Source organism: Meles meles, chromosome 4 (genome assembly GCF_922984935.1).
Source record: "Meles meles chromosome 4, mMelMel3.1 paternal haplotype, whole genome shotgun sequence".
In the NCBI taxonomy this organism is placed as follows: domain Eukaryota; kingdom Metazoa; phylum Chordata; class Mammalia; order Carnivora; family Mustelidae; genus Meles; species Meles meles.
Genome location: NC_060069.1, coordinates 41,787,526 through 41,804,263, shown reverse-complemented (window position 1 = coordinate 41,804,263; position 16,738 = coordinate 41,787,526). Strand labels below are relative to the sequence as shown.

At 43.8% G+C, this 16,738-nt stretch overlaps 1 protein-coding gene across 18 annotated transcripts in view; it reads right to left on the bottom strand.

The window, feature by feature from the left end:
- Positions 1-16,738, bottom strand: part of KALRN (kalirin RhoGEF kinase) — a 672,007-nt gene that overhangs the window by 246,335 nt on the left and 408,934 nt on the right. For all 18 annotated transcript variants that reach the window (XM_046002937.1, XM_046002938.1, XM_046002933.1 and 15 more), the window contains exons 20-25: positions 16,029-16,144; positions 15,434-15,556; positions 5,670-5,852; positions 4,288-4,406; positions 1,389-1,455; positions 702-811 (exon numbers count right to left, since the gene is read on the bottom strand). In XM_046002937.1, the coding sequence (XP_045858893.1) occupies positions 702-811; positions 1,389-1,455; positions 4,288-4,406; positions 5,670-5,852; positions 15,434-15,556; positions 16,029-16,144 (718 nt within the window). The remainder of the gene's footprint in view (positions 1-701; positions 812-1,388; positions 1,456-4,287; positions 4,407-5,669; positions 5,853-15,433; positions 15,557-16,028; positions 16,145-16,738) is intronic.

Genomic DNA, 16,738 nt, shown 5'->3' with positions numbered 1-16,738 from the left:
CGTCGGTAACTAACCAACCAATGTTCTGGCTGACTCTGTGAACAATGGAACGTCTGTAGTTTGCTGTAGAAAAGACCCTTAAATTGGGAGCTGGACAAACGGAAGTATGAGGCTTTAGGGCTCTATGGTTTGACTCATCTCAACAACACACAGAGGGCCGATTGATGTTCTCCCCTATAAGCTGTCAAGAAATGTGTTCCATTAGGTATTTTGCTTATCTATCTATTCAGTTTTTTTTTTTTTTTTTTTTTTTGGTTGAGGGTGGAGGTGATGAAGTAGCTAGGGAATGGAGGAAGTATTTAGGTTGAAAACAAAAAAAACAATGGAATTTGAAGCCCAAGGCCCACAGGGCAGAATGATGAGCCTTAGATGCATGTCAGAATTTCCTAAGATTTCACTGAGGAGCCTACTTTTATCTCCTCGGAGCTTGGTAATCACCCTGATTGGATATGAAGGTGTTGCCAGTTAGGTCCCTAAGGAGACCTGGGACAAACACTGCTGAAGACTCGATGTCACTGTCTACAAGTGACTTTGGACAATTGTGGAGAAAGAGGGTTGAGTGAGAAAAAAGTCTGAGCAACTGACTTAGACAATTCACCATGTAAGATTTACCAATCAGCTTGGACCCACTCATTGGAAAGCCCTGACGATGGGCATTCACAGCCCTACGTATGCTCTGGGGAAATCCTCCACCAACCTACTTGTTATGAAAATCGTAGATCTCCTGGATGTTGCCAAAGATGACATGTTCCTTATTAAGGATCCCGGCGGGGATCTCCTCCACGCCGCTTGTCATTTCCCACAGGTAGGTCTGTAAGACAGCAACAGCTTCATCATGGGCAAGAACTACAAAATACAGGCAAAGTAAACAGGTCTTCACACTGGAGGGGTTAAGACTCAGACCAGGCTTGCATGTGGAGTGTGAAAAGTGAGATGGTTAGATACCCAGAAAAGGAAGAAAGAACACCCAAATGTTCTATTATTTTCAACCGTTGCCAGGAAAACTCACATCCCGAGCTTCACCAAAGCACAAACTGCACATCCCTCTTACTTATTAAATGTGTGTGTCTGAGTGTGTTGGGTGGGGGTCGGGGGTATAGCTTTGCAGACTCAACTGAAGTTCATTGACTATGTCATGGTTTTTATTTAGAATTTAAGTCTCCTGTAAGTTTTGCTGGGTCCAACTCCAGTCTGAGAAAAGTTCTTTTCAAAAGCATTTTAAGCTCCCAGGCAAATACTATTGACTCTGGGAACAAGATTTCCTCTGTTAGCTTTTATCTGTGAAGTCTAGGAGAAGACAAAGAGCACTGAACTTCTCTCAAGGACTTGACGCTGGCAAGGCTGTCATTTTTCTAATACAGCTGTGTACTGATGACTGCAAGACTTACCTCCAAGCACTCGTGTAAGTCCCTTACATAAGCCTTCTCTGTCTGTAGCAATTCAGCCATAATGAATCTAGAAGGAAACAAATGGGCTTTTCGTTGGTTCAAGTTATAATACCTCCCTCCCTTCACACTTCACTCCCCCACCCCCGGCTTTCATGACATTTCCGAACGACCCACGTTTCGACTTCACCAACATGTCTCTTCCTTTCTTCCAAACTCCCTGCCTCTGAGTATTCTCCCCAGAGTCCCTGTCACTTTGACCCCTCGTTCTGTATCCCTCCAGCCTGGGTGTGTTCAGCTAGTTCCACATTCTCTCCCTTCTCTGCCCCAGTTCCACCGCTGTGTGATGCCGTGCTGACACACATGTGCTCTGGATTGCACGGGTGTGTTGCGTGCGTACACAAGCACGCCATACCACTTATATTCATTTCCCAGCTGCCTGCCTTCTGCTCACAGCTCCCAGAATGACGATTTCTGTTCAGCAGAACTGCTGACTTTTACCAAAATGCTCTGCAGTTCCATCAGTTAAGCCAGGTTTAAAAGCCAGGTGCCCATGCCCCAGACGCCGCCACGGAGGCTGGCGGGTAGCAAACTTCGTCTGTAAAGACCCAGACAGTAAATATTTGTGGGCCCTTAAGTCTCTATCACAACCACTCCACTTTGCTGCTGGAATGTGAAAGGAGCCATGGACTCTATGCAAAAATAAATAAATAACTAGGTAAGCGTTGCTGTGTTCCGACAAGACTTTATGGACACAACAGAGTTTCATCTAATGTTCACGCTGCAAAATATTTTTCTTCTGGTATTTTTTCAACCACTGAAAAATATAAAAAATAATTTTGCCCTACAAAACAGGTAGGGAGGTCAGATTTGGCCTGTGGGCCACAGTTGCTGACCTCTGGCCTAGATTACCCCGTGTGCTTGGACACAATTTCGAAGTGGGCTTGCTTACAACCCACACGGCAGAGCACAAGTTAAGGATGTTGTGACTGCTCTTCATTCTCTCCTAAAGGAAAGCTTGAGCTCTGTACCTGCAAGGAGAGGGCTCCCTTCCTCTTGGGCCCCTGAACACCACCATGTTCCCGGGGGGTTATTACACTGATGATGCCTGGCTTCATTGTAGCATACCGACTTCATTTGCTTTCTTTCACAGATTTTTTCTATAAATGGTGCTTCTTAGCTGACATGTGATGTAGTAATATCTAATTGAGCCAATGTATAGATTTATACATTGATCTTAGGCGATGTCAGCTTTTCATGGTAGCTCATAATGAAAACCCTTACTTGCAGGTGTCTTGGTCTTCACATGAAAATTTTGAGAATGATTTGCCCCCAAAGTGTCCCCTGTTGGAAATTTCACAAGAAATATGAAAATGGGCAGCATCTTTTTCCGGACCTTTGTCTTTGTAGGATTTTCCTTAAAGTAATCCATTGCGCTAGCAATGACCTTTCCATTAATATTAAAGTAGTGATTCAAAAAAAACATATCTTTTGCAGGAGTTCATTAGCCATTCTCTTACTATTCTATGCTATTGGAAGAGTGGAAAGGGCATGAGCTTTGAAGTCAGACAAATAGAAACTGAATTATTATTTTGTCATTTACTGGAAGTAGGACTGGCTTTTCAAGTCTTAGACTCCTTACTTATAAATAACAGCTGACCACACGGGTTGTCGCAAGGATTAAATAAGATCATATAAAGCAAAGTTTCTTACACGTTGCAGGTGTTTGGTAAATAAGAAAGAAGGAAAATCAGAAGGGACATAATCTGACATGCTTTAAAAAGTTGTCTTTGGTTCCACTGCCTTGGGTTTCTGGTATTCCTTTACCTTGTCCTTTTTCTCCATCTGCTTCCTGAAGTTTAACCTGTCTTCTTCATAATTCAGCTCCATTTCCCTCCACCCCATTTTGTTTTCTTTTCCAGCTGTCCTTTCCCATCCTCTGGCTATTTGGTGTCCCAGAGAGAGTGCAACAGGAAGATTTGGCCAAGGACAGGCTCTTTCTTTCCCTTCGGGTTATAGATTGAATTGTGCCACCCCACCCCCCATTCATATGTTAAAGTCCCAAACCCTAGTACCTGAGAATGTAACCTTATTTAGAAATAGTCCATTACAAATGTAAACAGTTAAGATTGGGTTATAGTGGAAAAGGGTAGGCCCCTATTTCAAAGTGACAGGTGTCATTAAAAAGGAGAAATCTGGATATAGGTATATATTCAGGAAGAATGCCATGTACACCTGTAGCCAGCCATCTAGAGGTAAGGAGAAAGACCTGGAACAAATCCTTCCCTCCCAGCCCTCAGAGGGAATCAGACCTGTCAACACTTTGATCTCAGACTTCTAGTCTCCAGAGCTGTGAAGCATTGTATTTCTGTTACTTAAGCCATCCAATTTGTCATACTTTGTTACAGCAGCCCAAACAAACTAATACACTCCCCAGATAAAACACAAGCTCTGGACTTTGCAGAACAGTTTCAGTTTCTCCAGCTCCAAGGGACCTGTGGTCCTACTTTATTTTGATAAGAACAACTACATTGTGCTTCTTAATTTTAGGACATACTATTTTTTTTTCCCCCAGCACTACCCAAAAGGAATCTTTCAAAATATTCTTCATAAAGCCCTTGGAAAGATCGCTGGGCATGTGTAACTTTCTAACACCAATATAAGGAAAGCGGAGCCATCACGAAGTGGTTTGTAAGGTGGATATGGTTCATTGTTTCCACTATCCAATGCTCTATAATTCTTGATTAGTGTGAAATGTGGGTGGAAGCACCATGTCTGTCTATTCCAACCTCTGTGGGTGGTCGTGAGGACACATGAAGTTGTCCAAAGGAATATGTAGCAGTGAAAACCAAGCATAGTCATGAGGAGGTTGTTACGTGGGTAGAAGCTCCCCAAAACATACTCTTTCTTCCGGGCTGACTTCCGCTTCTCTTCATTGACTTCGTGGTTGGCGTCCCGTAGCTTGACCTCACGATCTGAAAGGCTTGCTGGGATGATGTCCAGCTCTAGGTCCTTATTGTCCTACACAGAAAGAAATTGCAGAGGTCACCTTGCAGATGCCTTAGGAGAGGAACTCATCAGAGTCAGGGGAGGTGGTAGAAGGCAAAAAGAGAGGAAGATACAAGGGAGCAGGTTGAAAAGACAGGGAATCCCACAGATGTCCACCTACAAGTCCTCTTCTTCATGAAAAATTTTTTTCAATTAAGAAAGGTATAAAATGTTCAGGTCAAATGGTCAGGGCTAATATCCATGGCAAGGAAAAAAATAAACACATTTAATAATTAGTGTCCTATTTCCCCAATGACTTTAGTTCTGATTAATCTAAATGCATACACACACACACACACACACACACACACACAATTAGTCTAAAATTGGTTATTAACCATTAAAATAGATGTGAAACAGAAATACATACAGATATAAGAAAACTTCCACTTGTCAAAGGAAAATAATAAAAGCCAGTATTTTTATTTAAAAAAGCAACTTCCCTTGGAAAGAGAAAGCTAAATGATAGAATAATTATTAAATTTGTCCATCCCTGCTTATTTCAAACACTGTTTTGAATTTATACAAAAATTTTTTCCTTCAGGAAAAAAAACTCACCGTTTAAAGCCTAGGGGAGGTGTTATTATTTCTCCCAATTTAGTGGTTTAACCAGTTCACTCTCTAGTCTGTTCTGCTTCAGAGCATCAGTCTATTTAAAGATTTAAGAATTAGAAATCCTAGGATTAAACTGCCAGCCTATATTTAGCTCTTAATTCATAGGTTACTGACCTCTATTACAAAGAAGAGATTAAAAGTCAGTCTTCCCTTGATTCTTGGCAAACAGTATCTCTTTTCAGTTGAAATGTCCAATAGCCTTTGCACAACTGCATCCCTTACTCCTAAAAGAACACTATTTTACATCCTGGGGACCCTAACATTTGCTGATTAACATAATTGGGTTTGGAAGATGGCACTGATGAAGCCAAGATAAAGGGCTTAGTCCTCAAAGTCAACAGTTAACTCTACACATGGAAAAACTCTGTTCTGTGGCCATGGGCCCCAGTGCCGGCCAGCCAGTTTTGCTATTTCGCATTAATCATGAGGGTCTGAAGGCCAATGGCTTATCAAGATCCATCCCCCCAACTAGAAAAATCACACAAGGCAAGCGTTCTAGGGGTCAAGAGCTCAGAAAGACTATTCCGGAAAGCCCACTTTCCTCCATGGTAATGAGAGAGAGGCGCGGTGCCCAGAGAGATGAGAAGGGAGGATGTCCCAGCTGGGCAACCCCATGCCTACCTCCGTGTTGACGCCTAGCGCTTTCTCCAGAGAGTACCGGTACTTTCCCATCCTCAGGGAGAAGTCTCTGTAATGCTTGTCCACCGTGGTCACCCATTTCCTGATCTCTGTGGCATGAATGTGGCCTTTTTCCACAAAGCTATCAGCCAGTTGAATCAGAAGCTTCACCTTCTCCTTTGTTTGCTGTCCCAAAAGATGGTCTCAAGTTACTAGATTTATGCTCACAGCCCTTCACTCCCATTCCCCTTTCCATCGCTCCCATCCCCCTTTCCTTCACTGCAGCCACAGATACTCCCTGCCTGCCTGGGTTTATAGCCCAGCTCTGCCCCTAGCTGGGAGGTCTTGAACAAATTACCTAAATCCTCTCTGTCTCCGTTCTTTTATATACAAAACAGGGATCATAATAATCCTCTGTCATAGGGTTGTTGTGAGCATTTCATGAGTTGATCATGCAGAATGCTCAGAACAGTGCCTGGGGCACAGCGTTCACATTAGCTCAGGAAGTGATACATGTTAGCCATCATGATTACTGTAAGCATCTCGTACATTAATATGGTCCTTTAGCAGGTCACAGAATAGGTTAATGTCACATCTGAGATTCATTTGAGTCTTAAAGCTTCTCTAAAATGTGGGTGGCAGGAGGTGGTGTGGGTCTCCTCAAACCACACATAAAAAAAGCTGAGGCTTAGAGAGGCTTAGGGCTCGTCCAAGTTCATCCCACCTGTAAGTGAATAATAGAACCTATTGGCTTCTGGACCATGGAGCCTAGTTCTCTTCCCTCACTGCACCAGCCTGAAGGAGGCTTTGTCAACAGCTCTGGTGGCACATGCTAGGATCTAAAGAAATCCAATGAGCAGATTTCAGAGTAAGGTCTGTCCCTTTCACCACCAGGATCTTGTCTTTAGTTTCCATTAGAGAGAGAGAGAGAGAAACAGAGAAAGAGAAGAGTTAATGAAGCTAATATCTATTATGGGGCTAAGGAAGGTGAAGTTCTGATATATATCGGATTAATTCCATTTCTAGCCAGGGTTTATTCAACACTTACTCTGTCCACACCACTCTGCAGAGGGCTGTGGGAACAGGCTTGGGGGGTAAACAAAAGAAGAGAAAAAGATACTCATTTTCTCCAGTCTATATCTCTAGAGGGGACAAGATTGTCACGCAGAGTGGTTAAATAACTCAGGGCATTATGAAATTGAATGTCAACATGAGAAGTATGTAGAGTTAACACTGCAGGAATTTTAAAACAGGAAAAAATGAAGGTGTGAAGGTGGGATGACATGTGTAGGAAAGGTCCTGTGGGGAGGAGGGACTTACGCTGGGAAAGATACGGAAACAAAGGAGATGTGCAAAGAAGTAAACACTTGCTCATCTTTTATCCTAAGGTTGGGTTTTGAAACTCCAAGATCAGGGAAGCTTGATTAATTTCAAGAAAAAGGGAAGAGCATTTGAATGCTATTCAGAGAAATAAAATTATTACCTTTTGGATTGGAGGAGAGGAGATTCAAGTGTTGTTGTTTCTTTTTTTAAGATTTTTAAGATTTTTAAAGATTTTTAAGATTTTATTTACTTATTTGAAGAAGAGGACCCTGGGATCACGACCTGAGCCGAAGGCAGATGCTTGATCAACTGAGCCACTCAGGTGTCCCGGAGATTCAAGGTTTGGATCATCCTAAGATCTAGATAACTGAGGAAACTGAGGCAGAAAATCTCTGGAGCAACAGCAGAACAGACAGAAGAGCCTTTCTTTACTCCATACTCCTCCCTCACTTTCCAGGCTCATCTACAGACCTCCTACGAGAGACTGATCCCCTCAAGAAATGCCAGAGAGGGACAGCTTCTGTCCGGAAAGGCAAGCAAGGCCAGGGACATGTGGGCTCCAGCTCTCCAGAAACTCACACACTCGAGCCTCCCTATCTCAGGACAGCAGGCTGGTCCCCAGGCTGGGAGACAAGGGCCCAGAAGAGCTTTGTCGTGAAGGAAAGAAGATGGGTCTGAGGATATAAGAAGTATCTCCTTAGCCATCATAAAGCAAAGAAAAACATCATGGGAAATTGGTTAAGAAAAGATCCCTAGTAGCCTAAGGATTTCTAGCTTACTGCAGTTAGGGTTTGTTTTTTTTTTTTTCCTTTTCTCCTGAAAAAAAAAAAAAAAAAAAACGTTATAAGGTTTGCTATTTATTGAAAGCAGAAATTAAATTTTTTGCAGCCATAATCAAGAAACCTTTATGTAAAACGCTTGAAAATATGTATTCGCATGAATACTGTTACACTGAAAAAATAAATAAAATGGAAAAAAAAATATGTATTCTCTACTTTCGGTAAAGAGACTTTGGCATGAAATGGGGGTTTTACAACCAGCTGGTGCCAGCAGCCCTCCTGGGAGCTCCATCACCAGAAATCATATCCTGAAACATGGAACTTATAGTTCGGATGCAACAAGGAGAATGGTTTGTGGTCAAGAGTATTCCAGGTATGTGTGGAACCTGGGGGAGCAAACGGACAGTAAATGGCCTGGTGTAGACAAGCCCTCCTTACGTGGCCTCACCTACTGGAGAGCTGCTGTGCTCTCCACAGCCCCTAAACACCAGTCATGCCAAACCTCACATGCTCTTCCGGTTGTCATGGGTGGTTCCTACTCAGACTTTCTTTCTTTCTTTCTTTCTTTCTTTTTTTAAGATTTTATTTATTTGACAGATCACAAGTAGGCAGAGAGGCAGGCAGAGAGAGAGAGAGAGAGAGAGGAAGAAGCAGGCTTCCCACCAAGCAGAGAGCCCGACTTGGGGCTCGATCCCAGCACCCTGGGATCATGACCTGAACCAAAGGCAGAGGCTTTAAACCACTGAGCCACCCAGACGTCCCTCGGCCTTGCTTTCTATGCAACGACCTTCTCTCCTCTCCTCTCCTCCTCACAAGCTGAGTGGGGAATGCCATTCCCAGCATCCCCATGGTGCCACACCATGGGCTACTTATGTGTCTCCTTCTTCAGACTGTGCATGTCTAAAAGGGTTCCATCTTATTCATTTGAGTCTCCAAAGTCTAGAAAATAGTAAGGCATGTTGACTAAGTGAATTAGTGAGTAAATACTGGGTTTGGAGGTAAGTAAAGTGGGACCAGCAAGAATTGAGGGTTTATGCTGGAAAAAATTCTAACCCGTACACGGGACCCCAACCATGGCCACAGCACCTACTGGGAGTAGTATGAAGTGATTTCTTACAAAGGAGGGACCATGAGGGCACCATGCAACCTGCCACATGCTTGGCCACAGCTGATGAGATCAGAGGTAAAAACCTGTCTCGCTGGGGCAGCCATCAAGATGTAGCCACTGACTTCTGTGGCATCCTAGCCTAAACTCTCAATCTAAACAGGGGCAGGGGCAATGTGCTGGGTCAGTTAAGGTTATTTTTCTGGGGATTTGAACAGCATAGGGAAGTGGGTAGGTGGCAGAAAGGCAGAAATGAAAATACAGGCAGCCGCCACGAGAAGGGAAGGGCAGGCTGAATCACAGTAACAGTGATCACCTATTCCTGATCCTGTCAAGAGATGACCAGACGGGGGCGGGGTGGGGAGTTGCTGGAACTGCCCTTGGTGTAGCTTTCATGTCCAGAGGTAAGACTATGTCACATTTTTTATTCTGCCCATCAGGCTGAGTCATTTGGATTTTCTCGGACTCCTGGGAGTTCAGCCCTTGCTTCTCTCTTCTTTTCCACATATAGCCATACAGTATCTTTTCCATTTCATAACTCGAGCCAGTTTGAAACTCAAATCTTGCCACCAAAACAGAGTAACTTATCTAGACTGATAAAATGGGGGTCAAATTGCAGAGGCCTCTGAATGGTAGGGTCAGAAGTAAGGGTGTGATCTAGCGGACAAAAGGGAGTCTTTACACATGAAAAAATGTTCATCATCACTAGCCATCAGGGAGATTCAAATTAAAACTACATTGAGATACCACCTGACACCAGTTAGAATGGCCAAAATTAGCAAGACAGGAAACAACGTGTGTTAGAGAGGATGTGGAGAAAGGGGAACCCTCTTACACTGTTGGTGGGAATGCAAGTTAGTGCAGCCACTTTGGAGAACAGTGTGGAGATTCCTGAAGAAATTAAGAATAGAGCTTCCCTATGACCCTGCAATTGCACTGCTGGGTATTTACCCCAAAGATACAGATGGAGTGAAAAGAAGGGCCATCTGTACCCCAATGTTTATTGCAGCAATGGCTACGGTCGCCAAACTGTGGAAAGAACCAAGATGCCCTTCAACGGATGAATGGATAAGGAAGATGTGGTCCATATACACAATGGAGTATTATGCCTCCATCAGAAAGGATGAATACCCAACTTTTGTAGCAACATGGACGGGACTGGAAGAGATTATGCTGAGCGAAATAAGTCAAGCAGAGTCAAGTATCATATGGTCTCACTTATTTGTGGAGCATAACAAATAACATGGAGGACATGTGGAGATGGAGAGGAGAGGGAGTTGAGGGAAACTGGAAGGGGAGATGAACCATGAGAGACTATGGACTCTGAAAAACAACCAGAGGGTTTTGCAGGGGCGGTGGGGGGGGGGGGTGTGGGAGGTTGAGGAACCAGGTGGTGGGTAACAGGGAGGGCACGTACTGCATGGAGCACTGGGTGTGATGCCAAAACAGTGAACACTGTATGCTGTAAATAAACAAATAAAAAAAATGGAAAAAAAATAAAAATAAAAATAAAATAAAAAAATAAAGCAAAGGAAAAAAAAAGGGGAGTCTTTAAGGGACATAATTCATTTGGACCTGGAAATCTAGAAAGGACATCTCACTTATCTTGGGCTTCATGGGTCCCCCTATAATGTTTGTTTTCCTCTTTCCATTTTGGATGCTATATAATCTGCTAGAAAACTCAAAGGTAAAAAAAGAAGGGGTCAGTAGTTCTATTTCTTTATTTCCCCTTTCTCTTCCTTCCTCTCTTTGATCAGTTAATATCATAACATCTTTCCCTAATCAGTGAACCCTATGCTGAATATAATTTATAAAAAGCCTCTTGGTGTCTTTTGCACATCTCACAGGTCTTTAAGATTTAGCCTTCTTGATATTATTCTTATAATCTCATTATCATCTTCCAATTTGCCTTTCATTGCTGATATTCCTTGTATTTACTGACACATTCTTTGTCGACAGGAAGTTATTGAGCTCCCTGATGTGGGTAAACAGTGCTCTTAGGATAGATCTTCACATTCATTCCAGAGGCGGAGAGTTTGTTGTTATATATGAGAAACTAAAGCTTTCAAAAACGTCTATTGCTTGTGAGCTATATTCCTCTTGATTCTGAGAAATGCAATGTCCACCTTTTACCTGGACTGTCCGGATTCTCCTTTTCTCAGTCCAAACCACCTGTCTGACAAGCCCAGTATCCCCTTTCCTCATGGCCTGAATTCCTGAATTAGCTAACTTAGTTCAGCTCAGGCTCCAGTCACTTTTGTTATCACTTAATTCTCTCTTGTTAAGAAGAATTAAGTCCAATTTATCTCAAAGCTTCTTTCACTTTCAGAGATAAAATGACCATTTTAAAAAAGTGTTTTTCTTTCCTCACTGGGATGATCAAAACCCTGATGAGATACCACTGGATACCCTCCAGGATGGCTAGATGAAAAAGACAAATGCTAACTAGTATCGGAGAGGAAGTGGAGAAGTTGGAACTCTTCCATCCCACTGGTGGGGATGGAAAATGGCACAGCCACTTCAGAAAACAGGTCAGCAGCTCCTCAGAAAGTTAAAGAAGAGTCACCCTATGGCTCCGCCATTCCACGCCTAAGTAGATCGCTAAGAGAACTGAAAAAATAGGTTTACACAAAGGCTTGTCTACAAATATTCACAGCAATACATTGCTCATGGTAGTCCCAAACCAAAAACAACCCAAATGTCCATCAACTAATAAATGGATAAATAAAATGTGGCCTGTCTTTATAATGGAATATTATTCAGTCATACAAAGGAATGAAGTACTGATACAAGCTACACCATGGATGAACCTTGATAATATTGCGATAAGTGAAAAAAGTCAGATACAAAAGACCACATATTGTATGATTCCATGATTCTGTTTATATGAAATCTCCAGAATAGACAAAGACAGAAAATAGACTCGTGGTTCCAGGCCCGAGGGTAGGAAGGAATGGGGAATGGCTGCTAATGGCTACAGGGTTTGTTTTGGGGGTGATGAATATGTTCTGGAACTGGATAGTGGCAATGGCTGCACAACCTGTGAATATACCAAAACCAACTGATTGTAAAAATTGAGAAACCAAAGAACCTAAAAAAAAAAAAAAAAAAAAAGAAAGAAAAAGTTTTGCTATTAGAAAGAAATAGATTATCTATTTTTCGGGTGTTGAGTTTGGTAATCATGTCAAAAATGGGCAGAAGACATGAACAGACACTTCTCCAAAGAAGACAAATGGCTAACAGACACAGGAAAGAATGTTCATCAGCCATCAAGGAAATTCAAATCAAAACCGCATTGAAATACCACCTTACACCAGTTAGAATGGCCAAAATTACCAGAACAAGAAATAGTAAGTGTTGGAGAGGATGTGGATAAAGGGGAACTCTTTCCCCTTACACAAGGCTGTGCAAGTTGGTGCAGCCACTTTGGAAAACAGTGTAGAGATTCCTCAAAAATTAAAAACAGAGCTGCCCTGTGAACCTGCAATTGCACGACTGGGTATTTACGCCAAAGATTCAGATGTAGTAAAAAGAAGGGCCATGTGTACCCCAATGTTCATAGCAGCAATGACCACAATCACTAAACTGTGGAAAGACCTAAGATGCCCTTCAACAGATGAATGGGTAAAGAAGATATGGTCCATATATACAATGGAGTATTACTCAGCCACCAGAAAGGATGAATACCCAACTTTTGTATCAACATGGACGGGACTGGAGATTATGCTGAGTGAAATAAGTCAAGCAGAGTCAATTATCATATGGTTTCACTTACTTGTGGAGCATAAGGAATAACATGGAGGACACTAGGAGAAGGAAAGGAAAAGTGAATTGGGGTAAATTGGAGGGGAGACAAAGTATGAGAGACTGTGGACTCTGAGAAACAAACTGAGGGTTTTGGAGGAGAGGGGAGTGAGGGCTTGGGTGAGCCTGGTGGTGGGTGTTAAGGAGGGCAGGTATTGCATGGAGCACTGGGTGTGGTGTATAAACAAAGAATCTTGGAACACCGAAAAAAAAAATTAAGATGTTTAAAAAAAGAAAGAAATAGATTTCTTCCAGCTGTCCAGATGATTAAGCTTTCCTCCCATCACGTGTCTTGACCTCTTATAAAAATTGTGAAACCCTCAACAGGAAAACATCTTGTATATTCTTCTAACCAGACTTTCTACAGCCTACCACAGTAAGAAAAATTTTGTTATCCTCTTATCCCCACTTGAATTCTCTTTATATTATTTTTATTCACATACTTGTGGATTGCTATGTAGAAAGAACCTTTTTATATTCCATGTTTCTTCGAGTTGATGTGTTTCTTCGGAGCAGAGTATAATAATTCAATATACTCAATACACTCTATTGGCCTGCTTAGTCCTGAAGGCCACCATATTTACTCTCCTGTGGTTTAAGGTCAATTTGGTTTCCATTTCCAATTCACTTTACTGGTTACAAAGATGACAATCCAAGTTGGCTGGTTAAAGGAGGCTTGCCTCTGGGAAGTAGGGCTGGAGTGGAAAAGGAGGCTGTTGCCTTTTATCAGAAGCTCTTCAAATGGATTCGTTATCCTATAGATATCCTAATAATGAATAGCCCCAAGACTTGGAACATGTCAGAGAGGAAAATGAAACCCCATTACAGAGTTAAGTTAGGCGGGTGAGGGAAGAGAAAGAGCCAAAGTAATAGAATTATATTAAACATAGATTGGGGGAAGGAAGTCATTGAAATCTACTCAAACTTCTTTACTGCCCATGTTCACAGATACCTGCAGCCTCTCTTCAATGCACAATTCGGTCACGTAAGTGAATAAAGTGTGGCTCTTTTCCTTTGGGATCTTGCTGGCTCACATGGGAGATACCCTGTCACACAGATTACTGGAGAACAGGGTGGTTCGTGGCCACAGGATCACAGAGGAGGAGGCACTCCAATAGAAAGTTGGGGTCTTTTTGGAAACTATAAACTAGAAGGAAGAAAATGATATTATAGGCAGAAAATGGTATAGAGGAGGTAGAGAAGCAAGAAAATATAGGATGTATCTCTCAGAGGGTAGGAAAATACATCCATTCCTCTGGAGCATAAAATTTGCATGAAATAATAATGAGGCTAATGCTGGAGAGGTAAGGCGGTACCATTGTGGAGGCTGTTCACCTGAAGGTGCTGGCGAGCCACTGAAGCTCTCAGACCGGGTGGTAAAATGACTCACCCAGTATCTTACAGATGAACAGCAATGATGAGCAGGATGGACAGAAGGAAGGAAAGGCCGCATGCATGGAACCCAGTTACGGTGGTTACAACGCAAATGAAAAAGAGGGGAAAGATGGAAAGAAAAATTTTAAATAGACTAAATAATACATTTCCACTTAGGTTACAAAGATTCTGGTCCTAGGAAGTTCTACTACAATATATGGGTAGGAACACCAGAGGATCTGATACCATCCAGCTTCTTAATGACTCATTATTGACGCTAGTTTGAGAGGGGCAGATAGACACAGAATAGGTAATTCAAAAGCTCTTTTCATTCCGTGTATCTGCCACCTTCCTAGTGCTGTTTGCTCTCGTTGGTATTGAAATGAGTCTCTTATCTAAACTGACAGCTTTCCACATTGAATGGAAAAGCCCCCAAGCTCACTGGAATGCAGAGGAAGTTTTCCCACTATCAAACTTTCATAGCGTAGGAGTCAGAAAGTGAGTAACCCCTCCTGAAGGATCCATTCGTGAATGAGGCTAAGGTTTGTCACAGTAAACTAGAGAAAATTTGCCTTCGTGTCAAAGTGATCCCTGGGGAGGACGGGCATTAACACATCGCCCCTGCCCAGAACCCCCACAAAAGCAGCTCTCATCCAGGAAGAGCATCTGCCCTGTGAGGAAGTGATGCCAAGACAGGCTCCCCCATGGCAGGGAGCCCAGCATGAGGACCGTGGAAGCTACAAAGAGCAAATGGAGACAGATCAGATTTTCATTCCAACCCAAGGGTCCCCAGATCAAATCCTGGCTGTGAAAACACATTTCCTCTGACTCTAGCATTTTCTGCCTCAGTGTGAATAGGGGTGTGAGGGTGTGGGCTGTGTGCGCCAGTGCACATTTTGCTCCCCAGAGACTCCAGCCTGGCTTGTTTGCAGGTCTGAGGCCAGATGGAAGTAGTCAGTTCAGGAAGTAAGACCCTGGTCATCTTTGTGAACACGTCCAGAGTCATCAGTCTATAAGGCAGACTTCCCAAACCATTCAAACACCAAGAATACGTGGGTCGGTGCAGAGGTGCACACAGGCAGTGCACATGTCACATGAATACATCCCTCTGCCTTACTGGGTCCGAAAGAACACAGCAGAGTCTAGACCTGGAGCATGAAGAGGAATATTTGGAAGCACAGTGTGCATGAGCTGGCCTCCCTCACATTGATACTTCATCCAGCGGCTGCGATTCTCTGGGCATTCAGCGTCAAAGGAGACCACCCCACCCGCCCTGTGGTCAGCAATTCAGGGTAGAGAGGCTGTTCTCCCTTCTGCAGCATGAACCTGGCCAGACCGGGGAGTGCTGGAAGACATGGGGAGGGCTCCGGAATGCTTCCTACCTTGGCAGGCACCCTGAATTCCCCATATTCCTTCAGCAGTTCCTGAGTCTCCTCTGTGGTATCTCCCGTGGAGGTATGTGTTGAGAGGTAATATTCACCTGTTTCTTGGATCCAGTCCAGCGCCTGTGGGAGAAAACAACCCACCCAGTCCCCAAAAAGTCAGCTGTCCATAGGAAAACATGCATTGCTACGCTGTTTGGCACAGTGTGACAGACCCAGGAAAGGCTGGCACATTTTGGTCAGCATGTAGCTTGGATACTGATTTTATGACTGAACCTTCTCCCATTGACTCAGAACATCCTACCAGTTGGAGAGTGTCTCATCCACTGGCCCTCATCTTCTAGACCAGGCTCAGCATCGTGCACAAGTTAGGGCCCAGCTAACCCCAGCATCTCCTCCCAGCTCCTGGTGCAGCGTGCTTGGTAAAAGCTGAATGACCAGTAAGAGACGGTCCATTCTCTTTCCTTTCGTCCACACCACTGCCCGTATCTACTCTGCCTGCTGCCATGACCCTCTTCTGGTCTGTCCCTGTGGCCATCTTGGTGACTGTACCATCCCCTGAACAGAGGAGAAGCCAGGAGAACCATGGACATACCTGCTTCGCGCTGCGCTCAAACACGACATATTGCTGGCACTGGTCTAACCGCCGCTTCTTCAGGGTCCAGAAGTGCAGGACACGGTTCTCCCGCTGTAAGAGCTCGCTCAAGATGGCTGCGGGGCAGAGGAGATGAGCACTGGCTCGGGAAGGCCCCAAACCCAGCCGGCCAGCCGCTGGTATCACACACCCCAGCTGCCAGGCACCTGTGACTTTCCAGCCTCCCAAGGGGACTAATCCAGGTCCCCAGTGTGAGGACAGGAAAGCATTTCCCAGAGGGGAGCAAGATCAGAGGGACTGAGGTGAGAGCCTGGCCATGAGGCTCCATCAGTGAAGGGACAAAGAGCATGACCCTAGGGGAACTTAAAAGGGATCCTGATTCTCTTCATACCTAAGCCTGTCCTTGATGGTAAGAGACCTTGGGAAGTGTCAGCTCTTAAAATAACAACTAACTCTCTTGGACCTGGAGCCTATAACAGCAAGGGGACTTGATAAGAATCCCAGCCACTCTTGGGTTCTGTGAGACGGTGGGACAGGAACAAGAGCATGAGGACCAGTGTAGCTGCACAGGTAACTCGGCTCATGAGCCGCACTCCCTGTCCTGTAGGGGAGGCTGTGCACATGGCACCCGAACAGCAGGGCCTTGATTTTACAACCTCTAAGTCACAAGCGTAGGGAGGCCATATTGGAATCGTGTCTTCCTAGAACTG